This window comes from Sinocyclocheilus rhinocerous, unplaced genomic scaffold, assembly GCF_001515625.1.
Source record: "Sinocyclocheilus rhinocerous isolate Xijiao unplaced genomic scaffold, SAMN03320098_v1.1 scaffold450, whole genome shotgun sequence".
Taxonomy (NCBI): Eukaryota; Metazoa; Chordata; class Actinopteri; order Cypriniformes; family Cyprinidae; genus Sinocyclocheilus; species Sinocyclocheilus rhinocerous.
Genome location: NW_015653457.1, coordinates 324968 through 341489, shown reverse-complemented (window position 1 = coordinate 341489; position 16522 = coordinate 324968). Strand labels below are relative to the sequence as shown.

The 16522-nt window shown below is 35.7% G+C and overlaps 3 protein-coding genes across 5 annotated transcripts in view; all 3 read right to left on the bottom strand.

Annotated features, from left to right (window-relative positions):
• LOC107715694 (prolyl 3-hydroxylase 2-like) overlaps positions 1 to 3938 on the bottom strand; it is a 49373-nt gene extending 45435 nt beyond the window's left edge. The window contains exon 1 of the mRNA XM_016521869.1: positions 3353 to 3938. Coding sequence (XP_016377355.1) covers positions 3353 to 3760 — 408 coding nt within the window. The 5' untranslated portion in view covers positions 3761 to 3938. The remainder of the gene's footprint in view (positions 1 to 3352) is intronic.
• Positions 3939 to 5703: 1765 nt separating this feature from the next.
• Positions 5704 to 13221, bottom strand: LOC107715710 (claudin-1-like). 3 transcript variants are annotated; one of them, XM_016521888.1, is made up of 5 exons: positions 12734 to 13221; positions 7653 to 7802; positions 7411 to 7575; positions 6294 to 6375; positions 5704 to 6189 (listed from the first exon to the last, which is right to left on the bottom strand). In XM_016521888.1, exons 1-5 carry the CDS (start codon positions 12801 to 12803, stop codon positions 6030 to 6032), a joined length of 627 nt encoding a protein of 208 aa, XP_016377374.1. In that variant the 5' UTR covers positions 12804 to 13221; the 3' UTR covers positions 5704 to 6029. The 3 variants fall into 3 exon arrangements, with proteins under 3 accessions (XP_016377374.1, XP_016377376.1, XP_016377375.1); XM_016521890.1 differs by having other exon boundaries at positions 5704 to 6105; XM_016521889.1 differs by lacking the exon at positions 12734 to 13221 and having other exon boundaries at positions 7653 to 7863.
• A 682-nt stretch (positions 13222 to 13903) lies between these two features.
• The window catches only part of ccdc50a (coiled-coil domain containing 50a), a 23863-nt gene continuing 21244 nt past the window's right edge, over positions 13904 to 16522 (bottom strand). Inside the window, exons 10-12 of the mRNA XM_016521905.1 lie at positions 15458 to 15552; positions 15267 to 15370; positions 13904 to 15183 (exon numbers count right to left, since the gene is read on the bottom strand). Of these exons, the coding sequence (XP_016377391.1) occupies positions 15164 to 15183; positions 15267 to 15370; positions 15458 to 15552 (219 nt within the window). The 3' untranslated portion in view covers positions 13904 to 15163. The remainder of the gene's footprint in view (positions 15184 to 15266; positions 15371 to 15457; positions 15553 to 16522) is intronic.

Below are 16522 nucleotides of genomic sequence, written 5' to 3'. Positions count from 1 at the left end.
CTATTATTTAAGGGGATTTTACTAAATATTAACATCGCTGATACACAAAATGTTTGGTAAGTGCACTTTGGCGAATTCTTTTATCAGAAACAACAAAGTGCCGATGTACATACGATGTAAATAAGAGATTGATTCATCATACACTGCAGACAACATCACTGATTATAACATAGCTTTTTTAGAGTGCTTACACTCACGCTAGACTGAATTCAGTGATATTCTTTGATAATGTAAATGTTCTTTGCTCGCTGTATAATTTGTTCGTTGTTTGAATAATCGTGGACATGCGGTGTTATAATTAAACTTAAAATGTCTTTTTATTAAACGTGGTCAGGTTAAATACTAATTCAGTCTTATTAAAATATTTTGTCATAATATGGTAGCCTACTTGTCTAAAACGTTATGATGTGCGTAGTTAATAGATTACATTAGGCTACAGTGGTTTGAGCACTTTGACCAGAGACTAGAGCGCAATTAAAGAGCTGTGCTTATGTGATGGACGGGGCGCCGTCTTGAGAAGCGAGAAAGCTTCGGAAAATGGCTCATAAAAAGGACAAGGACGTGAAAGGTTTTTACAAGTCGGAATGTAAAATTACGGTAATATCGCGTGAACATTTCACATGAAATTCTGCGAGTGTGAGGGGGAGAAGTAGGGACGCACGCCGCGAGGCACCCAAGAAAAATACAGTCGCACTAAGGCTATATATTTCTGGTCAGTTTAATAAATAATTAATCACAAAACTATCACAAAAATCTTGGGGATGATCGAGGGGCACAAGGAAAATCTCAGACCCGGCCCTGCGGCGGGGGGTGCTGCAGCACCCCTAGTTCCCACGGCCATGTAACTTTACCTGCGGGTGTCGCTGTTGGACAGTGTTATATTATAAAAACGAGTGACTTTTAGACTTTTAATGTCATATTTAGTCATATTTGCGTTGTTTTATTTTTGTAATATCGATTATTTTCTCATCCACTTTTGAGGCACTGTCACTGTCACTGACACTGTCTCCCTTGCCTCCTCGGAGGAAACGCCCCTGAAAGATTAAATAAGAATATTAATTTATAGAATTACCATGTTAAACTATGTAGCAATAAGATCGCATACATAATAATAATAATAGTAATTTCAAACTTTGTAGCAATATGATGGCATAAAAATAATAATTTTAATCATTTTAATTTTAACTTTACATTCTACATTATTTTAATTTTATATAAATTTTAAATTATAAATTATTTTAATTTAAACATTGTAGCAATATAATGGCATAAAATAATAATAATTATATTATTATTATTTAGTAAATACTGTGTCGTATTAGCAGATATAGCTTAAAATATAGAAAACAATAATACTTTACTTATAAACACTTGAAACATTATTTTTATTATTCTAATTATTCTGCAAATAAAAACAGAGTTAAAACAACTTAAAATCTGTAAAATCTGCATATAGGCTCTTTGACACTTTAAATAATCATAAAATATTGGTTGTTAAAGGCTCATAAAAAGGACAAGGACGTGATATATGATGCATCATATGACAAGGGTCATATGATGCGATTTCAATTTTTCTTTTCTCTTTGGAGTGTTACAAGCTCTTGGTGCATAAAGAAGATCTGTAAAGTTGCAAAAACGATGGAGCTGATCCGTGCTGGTCGCTGAGGAAATACATCAACTTCGCGCTGTGGATCGCCGGATCGGCTTACACCGTGGACAAAGCGGAGTCCAGCGCGGGGTTGACACATGTGGTTGCCGCGAGCCCGCCAGACGTGCCGTTCTCAAGCCAAATTCATATCATAACAAAAATAAACACCGGTATTCGATATGAACCGGTATACCGCCCAGCACTAGGTTTTATTGGTTTTGTCTCGTCGTGCCGGGAGACACAGCATCATAGTATGTTAAGGGGAATAACATTTCCATCACACGCTTGACGTATTCAGCCAATCACATATATTGGACTCTTTTTTTTTTTTTTTTTCTTTTACTGGAGAAAGCATTATGATGGATTACATATTTTAGCCAGAAGCAAAGATTTCAAGTTAAAATGCTTTAATGATGGATCTGTTTATTACAAACACGCAGCTTTTTACTTCTCAGGACGTTAACTGATGGACTGGAGTGGTGTGGATTACTTGTGGATTAGTGTGATGTTTTTATCAGCTGTTTGGACTCTCATTCTGACGGCACCCATTCATTGCAAAGGATCCATTGGTGAGCAAGTGATGTAATGCTACATTTCTCCAATCTGCTTCGATGAAGAAGAAAAAACCAATCTACATCTTGAGCCAGAGAGTGAGTAAATTTTCAGCAAATTCTCATTTTAGGATGAACTATTCCTTTAATACTTCAAAGCTCTGGATTTGCAATATGATCCTGACAACCTGTTAAAAATCTAAAAGGTGTCAACTACCTCACAAAATTTACTAAGGTAATGATAGTATCCACACAAAAAAAAAAAGAAAAGAAAGGAAAAAAGCATAAAAAATCAAATACCACGTGGGAAAAAACTGAAATATTATGTTCATACATCTACAAATCTGCAAACCTAAAATATTTACTTCATTGGTTAAAGAAATTTCCAGAATCGTTTTGTTGTTTTGTAGAATATCCTTGATTTATTGGTTTAGGCTAAGGGCTTTAATAGTCCAAACTGTGTTCTGTATCGCACACTTTAAACCGTGAGCCACTTGTAACAAAGTTTGGGGAGGATTAAAATGAATGCGAATCATTTGACGTTATGAGACGTGCAGACACACAAACATTCTAGAGTTTTCCTCTGTCCCATCCCATCCCCGTAGGAGGCTACAGTAGCTCTCAGGATTGCGTAACGAGCATGTCGTACCACAAAATAAATTCCAATTCCCATTTATTTACGAGGGAGACTGACAGAAAACTAAGGCTGTCACAAAAGTTAGTGAGCTGCCTACAGACAACTGGCCAGCATAGGCGCTTAGAACCAAAAAGGTTTCATTTGAACTTTCAAACATACATAATACAAAGAAAAGTTTGATTCGAACCTTCAAAGATAAACGAGCGCGTAAAAATATTCGGGTTGAATGACCTGCACATGCACAACGTTAACCAAAAATGTTCGCTTTGAACATACATGACATAATAAACACAAATTCCAGAAAATGTTTGATTCCAAACGTTCGACTCGATGCGTCATTCAACAGTTTTCATTGGAACGCACAACGTTAAATTCAAACAGATATAATGATGCTCAGAAATGTTCAATTCAAACGTTCAAGAGCTCATATGACGCTCAAAATACTGCTTCTGTAGGCACCTCACTGTGCTTTTAAACGGAACCTTGCTCTGTCACGGTTATAAAACTTGTACTCACTTTTCTGTAGGCAAGCTGCAGGTAGTTATAAGGACTTCTTCTATTGAAATCTTGAATGACATCCTCACTAACTTTATGCATGGATTGGGCTCCAATTTTTCCCTCGGTGCATTGATTTATACAATGCGCCCTATAGAGAATCACTTCAAAAATCTTATCAGTCAGAAAGCTGTCAAAGCGATGCTGGTCACTGCATTTCAGCCTGCATCTGATTCTGGTCTGGCGCACTTCAGAGAAACTCTTCAGCGCGCTCTCCATGTACCGCACTACATTGCCATAGTCTCCTTTATAAAAAGCCTCCACTCCGTTATCGTAAAGCAGATCGAACGGTTCCAGGGTGGTCGATGACAGTAGAAGTGACTGGAGGAAACATGTCAATAAGCCGTAGATTTTGGAGTTAACATCCATCTTCTGAAGCTGCTGCGTAATGGTGCGCAAAATAATGCGCTCTGGGAGTGAAGAATAAACACAGTCCCGGTGAGTCTAGTGTGGGATCTTACAGAAGAAACAGGCCAATGAAAGTGACGGCTTAACTACCGTTCTAAGCTTAAACGCAGTTTCGTTGTCACTCATGATGAATGACCCATTACTGGTGACATTTCAGCAATGACCCCCGTCCCTCCCATCCATTCTGTGCTGACTCCTCCCCTACAGCCCACACAAGAAGGAAATAACAATGTTTACCATGATGACGACCGCAGCTGTCTGACTTCTTATTTATTGAACAGCGACATATTGATTTAGAACATAAAAAGTACTTTTAAAATACAAACTTAAAGTCTTGTCTCTATTACGAACACAGAACTTTCTAGTGAGATCCTCACAACGCCTTCGAAAGCGAAGACCTCTTGTCGCCGATTCAACGTCTCCCTCTAGAGGATAGAAATCATACTGCAGCTCTCCTGAAAATCCACAATGTTCAATATACGTTTATATCAACCATTACAACATCAATCCGATATGCTATCGTTAGATTAAAAACATTTTTAAACGAGTAGGCTAGGCCTATATGCAAGGGATAATTCAGGTGCTAAAGCTTCCGCTAAGAAAAATAGTCCAATGCAACACAGAAAATAAATAATCAAAATCATTAAACACAAAAAATTATTTTGTTCTAAATGTATTGTGTAAGCGACGACAATATAGAATTTCTGCCTGATTAGCCGCCAAATTAAACTCACCTCTAACGTTACTTTCCACAAGCCCCGTCACGTTGGCGTAAGCATACTGAATATCGAAATATAGAGATACTGAATCGCAAAAAGACTATTTAAATATGAAGCCGGTGTTTTCAGCGTCTGCCATCTCACTAAATGAGGACATATTACATGAACAACAACCCCAAAACTGCTCCCTGAGAGTCACTTGATGAGCATTTGACCGTTTCATTTGAGAAAAAAAACTACGGTCATGTCCCAAACACAACTCTTCACGGCAACCCGTCAAAATAAAAGTTTAACTTGAAGAAATTGTGACAGACATATATTACTGTTGTACAGTAGAATGTACTTACTACTACTACTCCTAATAATAATAATAAACATTTAATTAAAAACTTTATTTTTAAGGAATAAATACACAAATTTTCCTCCATGTTTTATTTTAGCAGTAGCCTAAACCTAATACTGTGTTTGCCAAAGAAATTTTCATTTGATTAAAAAAATTAATTAATTAAATTAATGTTTTATGTCATCATTTGATTGCCAGAAAAATGTAAGTACATAACACAGAATTGGTGGGGGGGGGGGCAGACTACATATTTCATAGGGTCCTATTGTTTTTTATTTATTTTTTTAAGTTTTTTTTTTTGTTTTGATTATTAAAATTTAATTAAAGCAGAATTTGGGAAAATGTAAAACATATTCAGGGACCCCCCCTCCCCCTAAAAATAAAATTTAAAAAATAACATGAATTTCATAGGGCCCTAGTGGACTATCCTTACATTTCAACAATATGGCTATATTTTTGTTACTAATTCAAGCTCTCTCAACTTGTTATATTTTACCGTTTGTCAGTTGATATAAGATCACAGAGCCCCCTCCCTTGATACTCTTGAGCTTGAAGACATCTAACAGTTTTATCCTCAACATTTAATACCACGAATATTAAAATGACATGATTATAAGTCATAGTAAATATTTGAGTCGCAAGATGGCGCCAATAACCCATTCAAACCAGCGTTTGATGTGAAACCAACAAGAAAGCATCACGCAGTCACAAGAGAGACATACTAGGTTACTGATTTTGATTTTTAATACAAAAAAAGTTAAATACTGAAATTATTTAATTATAAAACAAACAACCAAGCATGAAATGCTGAAGCTGTCTTACAAGCTTAGAATCTTCTTCGTCTTTAAAAAATACCTTAAAATATTATAAACATCCCCACAATTACTACAATAACACTATTACTGGGATATAACGCCCCCTTCCTCTGTGGTCAACGCAGAACTGTTAGTTAAGCAATCCCAGCCTTCTCCTTTTCTAGCAGCTAAATTGATTCACAGGTCTAAGTTCAATGTGGCACCCGTGCCACACATCTAAACATACATCAGAAGCTATTAAATCATACCAACACGTTGATGTGAGTTAGTAAATGTAAGAATAATAGATGCGAATACACAGCAGTTAACAATAGTTCAGATGAAGTTTAGGTATTCAGATGGTCTCAGGATCATTAAACATAGTCTTGTCCAGGATTCACGGAGACCGGATGCTTGCTGAGAATTCTGTTGGATTGTAGATGCGTCACGCTGCAGGCGCATAAGAGAAGGCCTCCGAATAAACATAGCACAGATGCAACAAATGCACCAATCAGAGATCTGCCGACCACATACCTACAAAGACCCAGCACAGGTAGTCAGTCTTGAACATCAACATTATAGATTCCTAAAGGCATGATGCTCCAATGAGAAATAATATGAAACAGAACAACACCTACCTCTCCGTCGCTGTGTCATTCTGAAAGAAATAATCTACAATTCCATATATAAACCAGCTGGTTATGCCCAATGCAAACAGACCTGGTGATAGAAAGAAGAACGCAAATATTAATAAGGCTGAATTCTAATTGTAGAGGAGATCAAAGACAATTGTAACACGTTTTTATGTTATCTCACAGGAATATAAACGTACACTAGTTACTGTTAAAACCACAGTAAAACATAATATTGTGAAATATTATTACAATTTAAAATAACAGTTTTCTATTTGAATATATTTTTTAATATAATTTATTTCTGTGATGAAAAAGGTAACTTTTCAGCATCATTACTCCAGTCTTCAGTGTCACATGATCCTTCAGAAATCATTCTAATATGCTGATTTGCTGCTCAAGAAACTATTAATAACTACTACTTCTATTATTATCAATGTTGAAAACAGTTAATGTTTTTTATAGAAACTGTATTACATTTTTTAGGAATAGAATGTTCAAAATGATTTATTTGAAATAGAAATCTTTTGTAACATTATAAAATGTCTTTACTGTCACTTTTGGCAATTTAATGCATCCTTGCTGAATAAAAGTATTAATTTCTAATAAAAAGTTTACATGTAAAATGTCCAGTATTTTTTATTCACCTTTGATAGAAATATTTTAATAGAAAGTTCAAAATAATTTATTTAAATACATTTTTGTAACATTATAAATGTCTTTATCAATGTCTTTTATCCAGCATCCTTGAAAAGAAAAAAGAAAAGAAAAAATAAACTTTTGAACTGTAGTGTATGTGTATTTTTATTCTCCTTTGATAAATAGAACGTTTAAAATAATTAATTTGAAAAGAAAATCTTTTGTAACATTATAAATGTCTTTGCTGTCAATAAAAGTATTAATTTAACAAAAAAAAACTTATAAAATAAATACTGTTCCTTTAAACTTTCTAATCATCAACGCATGTAAATGGTTTCCAAAGAAATATTATATTAGTTTAACTTTAAGTAAAAACCTAGAAATACAACAAATACTGTATAAAATAACTTATATACAAATTCGGTTTCACTCCAGTTTCTGGCTCCAGTTTATTTGTGGTTTTTTAAATTTGTGTTGAGCTCACCACCACACACAGAAAGGATTCCCCCTAAGAAGGCAGCTCTATCCTTCAACTTCTCGTTCTCTTCTATACATCTTGTGCACTTGAGACCAGAAATGGCCACCAGCGCTGCAAGGCTTGAAAAGACGATGCTGACGATCATTATTGCTCGGCCCACCTGGATTTCAACTGCAACAACACACAGCAGCGATTAGAACAGAAGTCAGACGACAGATGGATCCATAAACCACTGCACAGATACTCACAGGTTTGATGAAGGAGAGAATTGTAACTTGTGCAGTGCACAGTAGACGAACTGTCTACTGAGCACTCCATCCACAGTCCTTTGTATTTGTCCAGAATCACGGTCTTGTCGTTGTCATGTCCAAGTATTTTCCATTCATTTGTAAATGTGCCTATAATAAGGCCACATAATCCAGTAATGGACAGAATATAACCGATGAGCTGAAGAGCCATTGATGGATTAGAAGACGAATGCACTCAAAGAGTTTTCAGTCGGTAATACTGTGTGTCCACTGTACTGTAATGCAAGCTGAGAAATCTGGGCTGCTATTTATTATCGTGAGAGTAGGTGTGAATCAACTGTCATGTCATTCGTGGACAGGACATTAGGTCAGATTTCCCTGAAAGCAGTCTGGAAATATCTAGCTTGAACTCCTCTGGTTCGAGTGTGTAGCGCTCAAAGTTTTGGGTTGGAAAACAGAAGGTTGTTGGTTCCGCAAGCCCGCCGGACGCTCCTTCGTCGAATCCGCTGGTCGCGCCGTTCTCAAGCCCACCCGCCGCCACTCACTCTAGACCTCCGGCCTCCGCTCACTCTAGCCTGCCATGTTAAACTACTTAGTTTGGTCTTCCAAAAGAAGACATGACTAGAAAGGCGGGGCATAGAGGAGAAACAATAATGTACAGTATGTGGAAAATAATGTGTTTTTTGAACCTTAAACCGCATAAACACATTTCATTACACCAAATACACAAAATAATGTTCTTTTTAGCAACATCATATGACCCCTTTAAAATAAGTCAATGCGGATAAAAGCATGCTATAAATAAACTGTTGCATTTGTATTCTGATTTACTAGCATTAGGGTGGAAAGAGATGAGTAGCGTTTCATGTGAAATGATGTGATAACATTCAAACTACATAAATCAGCGCATTCCTTCTGATGATAAATGCTTCATGATCATGATTAATCTTATGGTTTGTTTCACACCTATTTACTCACAGACAAATCTAAAAGATATATTTATCGTTTCCATTTATAATCATGATTCCTCCTTTTTGCGGGTTGTGATTGTAACAGGAAACAAATGGGTGGGTGGGCAGATGGATACTAGTAAATCAGGAAGGCAAGTTCATGTCATCCACTAAGACTAATAGTGAATAATACTGCTACACAATTAATTTATTACTGTTTATTTGAATTCTAAAGCTGTTTCATTATTAATTTATTCAGGATTTCTTACACCAATCCTTTGAATGGTAGTGTTTTCTGATTTCTGAAGGATCATGAACCTGAAGACTGCGAAAAACTCTGCTTTACCATCACAGGAATAAATTACATTTTAAAAGATCTTAAAATAGAAAACAGTTATTTTGAATTGTAAAGATGTTTCATTATTACTGATTTTACGTTTTTTTTTATTTTTTTATTATCAAATAAATGCAGCTTTGATGAGCATAAAGACTTCTTTCAAAAACATTTACAAATATTAATTATAACAAACTTTTGACCACCAGTGTATGTGAGTATTTCTATCTTTAACGGCAAGGATTTTTATGTTACTGTTTTTTTTTTTTTTCAATTCAGATTTCAACTTTATGTGAAGGTCAGAATAAAATAACCTGGGAAACATTTTGCAATGCCTTCATCTATTTTTTTATTTATTGTTAAACATCCCTTTAACTTTTTAAATGCTTTATGTCATTTATTTTAGTAAAACACCTTAAAAACAAACTTTTTCAATATATATTGTGAAAACGAAGAACTGTTTTTTTGTTCAGAGACTCACGCAGAACTTGTTTGTGTGACACTTTGAAGTAAACACTAGGTTTAAAGAAACAGAAAGAAACCATGCCAGAAACACCAGTGTGATCTACTGTATGTTTTGGCTCTCACACAAAAATGTATTCCAGTACTCAAGATGATGAATGTACAAACACATACTCTTTAGTTTTATCGCGCGAGTCATGTATTCCTGCAATTCCCTGTGATTTCATTCTGTTACATCTCCTCAAAAAGCCACATGATTTGAAGTCCCATTTTTTTGTCCCAGGCAGAAAAGGACAAATTTGATAAGGTTTTTTTTTTATATAGTGCATTAATAGTGCATAATGGCCTAATTTAGTGCCATCTTGTGGTCCTTCCTTATACTGTCTGATTGGAAAGCACATTATCAGCGCTGCATAGCAAACTGTTCACTCGAAAATCATTCAAGTTGTTCCAAATCGGAGTTTCTTTCTTCTGTTGTGCACATTCTTTTTTTAATATCTTATTTTGTGCTCAACAGAAGAAAGAAACTCATACTGGTTTGGAACAACATGAGGGTGAGTAAATCATTTTTAGCGGAACTATCCCTTAAAGTAAGCATAATAAAAAAAAATCTGCGTCTTTATTTAAGAGTGGTTGAATAGAGAAGAAAAAGACTCTTTGACTCATATTCTACAACTAAAAGCCCTGTTCATACCTAGAACGATAACTATATTAGTGTCCACACCAACGGATATTCTATTTAGGCTATTATAAGTTCAAATGCTCAAGCTCTTAAGAATCCACTAATATCCAGTCCAAAAATATAAGTAACAAAAATGTTAATATATCTATAGAATAATATATTTATTTTATCAGTTAATAAAATAAATTAAATTATAATTATAAAATAAAAATATATACTTAATATATTACATTAAACACCATTTATATATTGAGTTTTCTGACATTTTTAAATATTTAATTTTTCATCAGTTTTATCATTAAACCTTCCTATCATGCAGAGTTAATTCAGGATAATCAGGCCATTTTCCCCAGTCATCTCAATGGCAAAATGTGTCCCAAATTACTTGAATTCACCCTATATAATGTTAGGGTGTAATGTCATCTTTACTGACTTACTTTTGAAACTTACTAAAAATATTAGCTATAAAGTGTAACTGGACAAACAGTCAAACGTCAGTTACTCGTTCATGTCAAAACTCATAGTGTGTGCCCTACAGGACTGCGGCTGCCGCTCTCAAACCTGTCCGATGTCATTCCTGGAAACACAGCCCGAGGCCCAACGACACATAACTATGGGAATATATGTGGCTTTCTCTTTCTCTCTCTCTCTCTTTTTAAACCACACTAGTCAAGTGTGGACTGAATATGAGGGATTTTCTGAGGGAGCATTACTTGTAGCCTAGGCTACTACAGGTTACTTGTAGGCCCTATAAACACTGCAGAGCAAGCAAATAAATAATAATTAAAAAAAAAACTACAAATGACTCACTTATAATTCCCTCTGCATATTAAGATGGGGAAAAGCCTGTCGGGGGAAAAAATGCTCACTTAGCCTAAGCTTTAAGTTCGAGTCGAGTTTCAAGACTGGAGGTTCCATCTCTGCAAAAACTAAATAACCAACAGGGTGGACTTATTTTCAAGTAGTCTGATCGGTATTTTATTCAACAGAATACGTTTTTACACGCATATCGAACCTGTTTGAGATTAATTAGCACAGTGAGTCGACACACCCTCATGTGACCACCTGTACCGGTTTTTCCTGAAGATGTGCCGCAGGCTCATCGGCCCGAACAGAGTAAATGTAGAGAATTAAAGCAGCGCTTTATTCCACATTCACTCCTGCGCGCCGACACACCTAAAAGCTTCCACTTTACACTCACGGAGGAGAAAGTGTCGAGGCGAGCGGTTTAAAACTGTTTGGAGGTTGTCAGCTCTGAGCGTTGGGTGTGTAACCATCCATGTTTCGACACGAGACGAGCGCTCGGACCGCTGCTGCGGCGTTTCTCTCAGGTAAGCCGCTGTCATTAGTGAGGAGCAGTTTGCGCAACTGACAGCCAGGTTAAAGTGGCGCGTGGTTGGATGTGGTGTTAAATACGATAAAAATAAACACTTACAGTTGATTACACAGAGCCTAGGTGTTCATGTATGGTGGGCTCCTTCGTTTTTTTTTTTTTTTTTGCACGCATTTACACTTCTCAGATCTTTGGTAGCCTAGTTGTGTCGCGTCTCACGACGCGTTGCGTTGCGTTGCGTTTTTAAGATGGCGCGTCAAGTGCTGTTGTCTGTTCTTAACTTATTTATTTATTTTTATTTGTGTGTGCCCTCAAAATAAAATGAGAATCCTAGAACCACAAGGGAGTTAAAAATATTTTAAAAATGCAGTTTACAAGGTGATTTTTTTTAAAGTGCCGCAGTTCGTTTTACTGCTACATCAGATTTAAAAATGGAAAAATAGAAACTTGGAAAAAAAAAGAAAAAAAAAAATACAACAGAAACGGAAAGGGAGTAAATAGACTCAGAAAGCCGTCCGTAATAGCTACTTAAAATGATTTTAAATACTATTTTTTTTTATATAGTAGCTAATACTACTTAGCCTATAGCTTTATTTTTTCATACTAAAAATTAATAGGTTTAGCATGTTCTGATGCATTTAATATTTTGAAAGTAGGCCCACTTGAATATAGGCCTAGGCTAATTTTAGTTATAGCATGTGCTATATGTAGAAGGTGTTTATCAGAAAATCTAACATTTTATTAATTGGCTTTGTTGCATTTCACTGCATTTGTTGAATTTTCTCTGTGATAAATTGATTTTAAAAGTACAAATGTTCCATATAGTAGCAGAAGTTACAGTAAGTGAAAATTTGCAAATACTACTGGCCCATTTTGGGGTGAACTAAATATGCAAGACTAGTCTTACGTCACTGTTTATAACACAGGCTGTTCATCCTTTGCTGGGCTGCTTAAAAAAATGGGGACATAAATTAAGAGTATACCCACTTCTCCAGGCACCACTACACCACTGCATATAACCCCCAAGTTTATATTATGTAATAAACGCAGCATGTATGATGATTATAGCCTACACAAACTGTGACATTTTTAAATACGATCGAAACAAGTGTTTTGATAAAATAGGCTACATGTTGAAATATAAAGCTGAAAAAAGTTTTAGCTGAATTATTGCGCGTCACACTGCAAGATACTGCTTGAAATGTAATATCAAGCACTGATGCTCAAAGATCATTTCCCGGTAAAGCTATTAGGTTATGTGGATGAAATTTCAGAAATATACTCCTGTTTTGTTTCAGATGTTGCATAAAACCTGTTTACCTGCCGTTTCTGACCTGCAGTGCACATTGCTAGGAATCGTGGCTGAGATGAACAGCAGGATTTCAGTCATTGTTTCTAGTAGTGGGCGCTGCAGATATTCAGCTTCTTACCATGGAGTGCCTCGAGTCATATTCGCATAAGAAGAAAAAGGTCGAACACAGTAAATGTATGGCACGCATATCTACAAGAAATACTTATGGCTGCCGCTGGATGGCAGTAGAGCGCAAGGAAAGTGAGGCAGAAGCACAGGAGAGGCTTTCTGTCACCTGTGAGGATCTGCAGCTATTCAACGCGCAAGTAACCGTGACAGTCTTTGGCATGTAGTAGGTGAACCTGCCCAGGAGAGTTTGGCATTTAGACTTCCTCATCCATTCGTAATTCAGACCTTTATGCACAAGATAACCACCAGAATTAGCATTTCATCATGTATATCCACTCATTTTAAAGCTTCCATTTAATTGCTGTTGTCTTGGGTTGGGATGTTTTATGTATTGCAAAAAAAAACAAAAACTGTTTTTACATTGTATTTAAGAGATTTGCTTAAACAAAAAACAAACACTAACACACAAAAAAAACAAACAGCAAGCAACATAAACAAAAACAAAGAGCAATGCAAAAAATAAAATAAAGCAAAGAAATGCAGTGGAAAACAAAAAAACGAACAAAAAAGCAAAGCAAAACAAAACATTTCTGAAGGTTACGCACTTATTTTTTCTGATTATTTGATGAAAAAAAAATATATAAATAAATAAATTAGCATTTGGTCCCAAACTAGTGAACTCCAACCGAATGATAGATTAATGAATGGTTATGAGTTTTTGTATACTTTTAGTTTAGAGATTTTTAAAATTTGTAATCAGTTTATTTTATGTTCTCTGTAAGAAATAAACCAAGAAAAATTTACAAAAATCAGAGAAATTTGGTTTTTATATTTTGATTTAGACCAGTTCGAAACGTAAAAAAAAAAGACAAAAAAGCAAAAGAAAAAAAAATCAAAGAAAAGCAAGGAATAAAAAATTAGTAAATCAAAAAAAAAAAAAAAAAAAACTTTTCTGAATGTTATCCACTTATTTTCATGGAACTTTTGCTGAGAAAAAAAAAAACCACTGACACAAACAAATGTAACTTTTAAAAAAAATTTTTTTTTTTAATATAGATTTTCAGGTCCTGTTTTTTTTCAGTACTCTATTCATAGAAAGTGCCAGATAAACGCCAGTCACTTGTTTGCTGCCTTGATCTATTTGCTGGTCAGTTTTTATGTCCCTGCTTAAAGTAAATTTGCCACCAAATGCAAAGCACTGCAAATCCGAACACTGATATATTAGCATGAATTGCATATGATGATGCAAGCAAGAAAACGGTTTACATCTGTGCCAATAGCAATGCTACTAACATGCCTTAACTTGTATTTTCGATTTTTATTGAATTATAAATAAAACGTAAAAATAAAAAAAATGAGGAGTAGAGCTGTTTGTGGCCATCTTTTTTTGTTTGTTTTGTTTCCAGATGACAAAATTCATTTAGACCCCATAGAGTTCACATTCAGCCAGCATGTACTTGAACACTGGAGCATATGAATAGGACCCTGAAGTACCTACGAAGTAGATGAGAGAATCGCTACAGACACTGCAGGCGAAGGGGGAAATATCACAAAAACAAAGGCACCCGAAGACTGAGCGTCTCGAACCCTAGCTGTACGTGAGCCCTCAGTGAGTAAAGAGTCTCTCAATGATATGAAGGCAAAATGAAGAAGCACTGACAATCTCACCTTGATATTTGATTGATACGAAGACTGAACCTGCTTCTTAAGACGTTGAGACGATGAGTGGAATTTTGCATCTCCATAAATTGGATCACTCCCAGTTTATGCTAACAGTCTCTTCGGGTCGACTGAGGAAAGCGTAAAACAATCAGCGTTTTAAAATATGAATCAAAAAATAAAATATATCCTCTGAAAATAAATCAATAAATACATGGCACAAACTTGTGCTGGATATAAATTCAAGCTTGTTTTCCATTAAATAAAAACAAAAAACTGCTGGAAAACTGCTGTATCCTGAACTCAACATGGAATCAAGACGGATCTTCATTTATAGATGCCAAGAGAAAAGGGATGTTCGTAAGAGCTGTGCAGTAGATCCCTTCCTGTCCAGTCATCCACAATAACACAACAACATGAGAAGCAAACAGGAAGCACCCGTCGCCCAGTAGTTCATAGCTCCAGGGTAAAAGACTCTTTCACAACACGAAGAGACGACATTGGCTCATCTGATGCGATGAACTGAGAAACTCGAAGAGGGGAAAATAAAATAAAGTGTCAGTAGCTTCTGCCGAAAGCCTCAAAGTATTTTTGAATCGCTTTCTCCTCTACTGATTCACAAAATAAAGGGCCGAACGGACTCATGATTGGACAGCAGTGGAGACTTACGGTCACGGCCTGTAGGGGGCACCTAAAAGAGGAGGAGATAAAGACGGCCATAGTTAAAAAGTCATTCGAATTTGAACAATCATGCTTCATTAGTGCAATGTGAACCTTTGTACGCCTCTGGTCTTGACGGAGGGCGAGGGGAGTACGGGCTGTCTGCGTACGCGTAGCTCGGGTTTATGTTCTCATAGTGCTGTGTAGGAGGAGGCGGCCTGAAGTAAAGAACGGAGAGAAACATGAGACTCCGGTAGGACTTCTGACAGTGTGAGTAGTGTGTTAAGGAGTTGGAGATGTGGTACCTCGCAGGTTTGTGGTTGCGTGCTCTCTGGTACTCGTCCTCTCTGATGCGCGGCTCTTCTCGCGTTCGTGGTCGGACTACTTCTTCTTGCACTGGCTAATATGACAGAACAGAAGAGAGCATGTCAGTGAGAGCGTGCTGGCAGGGGCAACATCACCAGGACCACACGGAATAATGTGGGTTTCAGCATTGTCCGTTTAACCCACTTGATCATGCCTCACATCTGATACATGCATTTCAAAGGCCTCTACATTAACATTACATTAATAGTTCTATTAAAATCTCACTGACACTGTAGCAATGTTCTTACTACCATAATTTTATTATGAATTATATACATATATACACACTGTGTATATGCATATGTATGTGTATATATATATATATATATATATATATATATAAATAATATACATACGTGTGTGTGCAAGTATGCAGGTATGTATATTTCTGCATGTATTTAATACCATAAAATTAAAATACATTTAAATAAATGTTATAAATATTAAATATCTATACACGCCTATTTAATGTGTATATATAAATAACGTATTTATAAAATTTTTTTGTACAATTTTATTAAAAATTAAAAATTAAAAAATCCACACAAATGTAACTTTTTTTCAAGAGTTATTATTATTTAATATAGTTAAATACATATAAACTAACCAATAATAAATATTATACACACACACACACACACAGGGGTGCATGCGTGACGGAAATAAAAATGCGATGTGTAAATATGTTCAGACTGCTCATTTGCTCACAGACATGGTTGACAGCTGTAAATGCACAATAACTGTTTTAGATCGACTAACTAATACTGTATACGATTTCCATTCAAACTGAAGGCATAAATCTAGGTGATGCGCTGCCGGTTTGAGTGAAACGCAAAACTGTGACATTTCATCAACATATGCTCTTCACTCGGCAGCGCTAAAACCGGCACTGCATTTATTTACTTGCCGGCAACATGCTAAAATAAAAGCTTGCTGATTCTAGGTTTGAAAACGTTAAAAATCATATAAAAATGAAAAATAAAAATGAAAAAAAAAAAAAAAAA

What these genes read in the sequence shown, in the direction of transcription:
- LOC107715710 (XM_016521888.1), bottom strand. Translation starts at nt 12,803, where the DNA reads ATGACTGAAATCCTGCTGTTCATCTCAGCCACGATTCCTAGCAATGTG. An exon ending in TTCTCTCCTTCATCAAACCT is followed by an intron (nt 7,576 to 7,652) that starts GTGAGTATCTGT and finishes GTGTTGTTGCAG; the next exon opens with TTGAAATCCAGGTGGGCCGA. An exon ending in AATGACACAGCGACGGAGAG is followed by an intron (nt 6,190 to 6,293) that starts GTAGGTGTTGTT and finishes GGGTCTTTGTAG; the next exon opens with GTATGTGGTCGGCAGATCTC.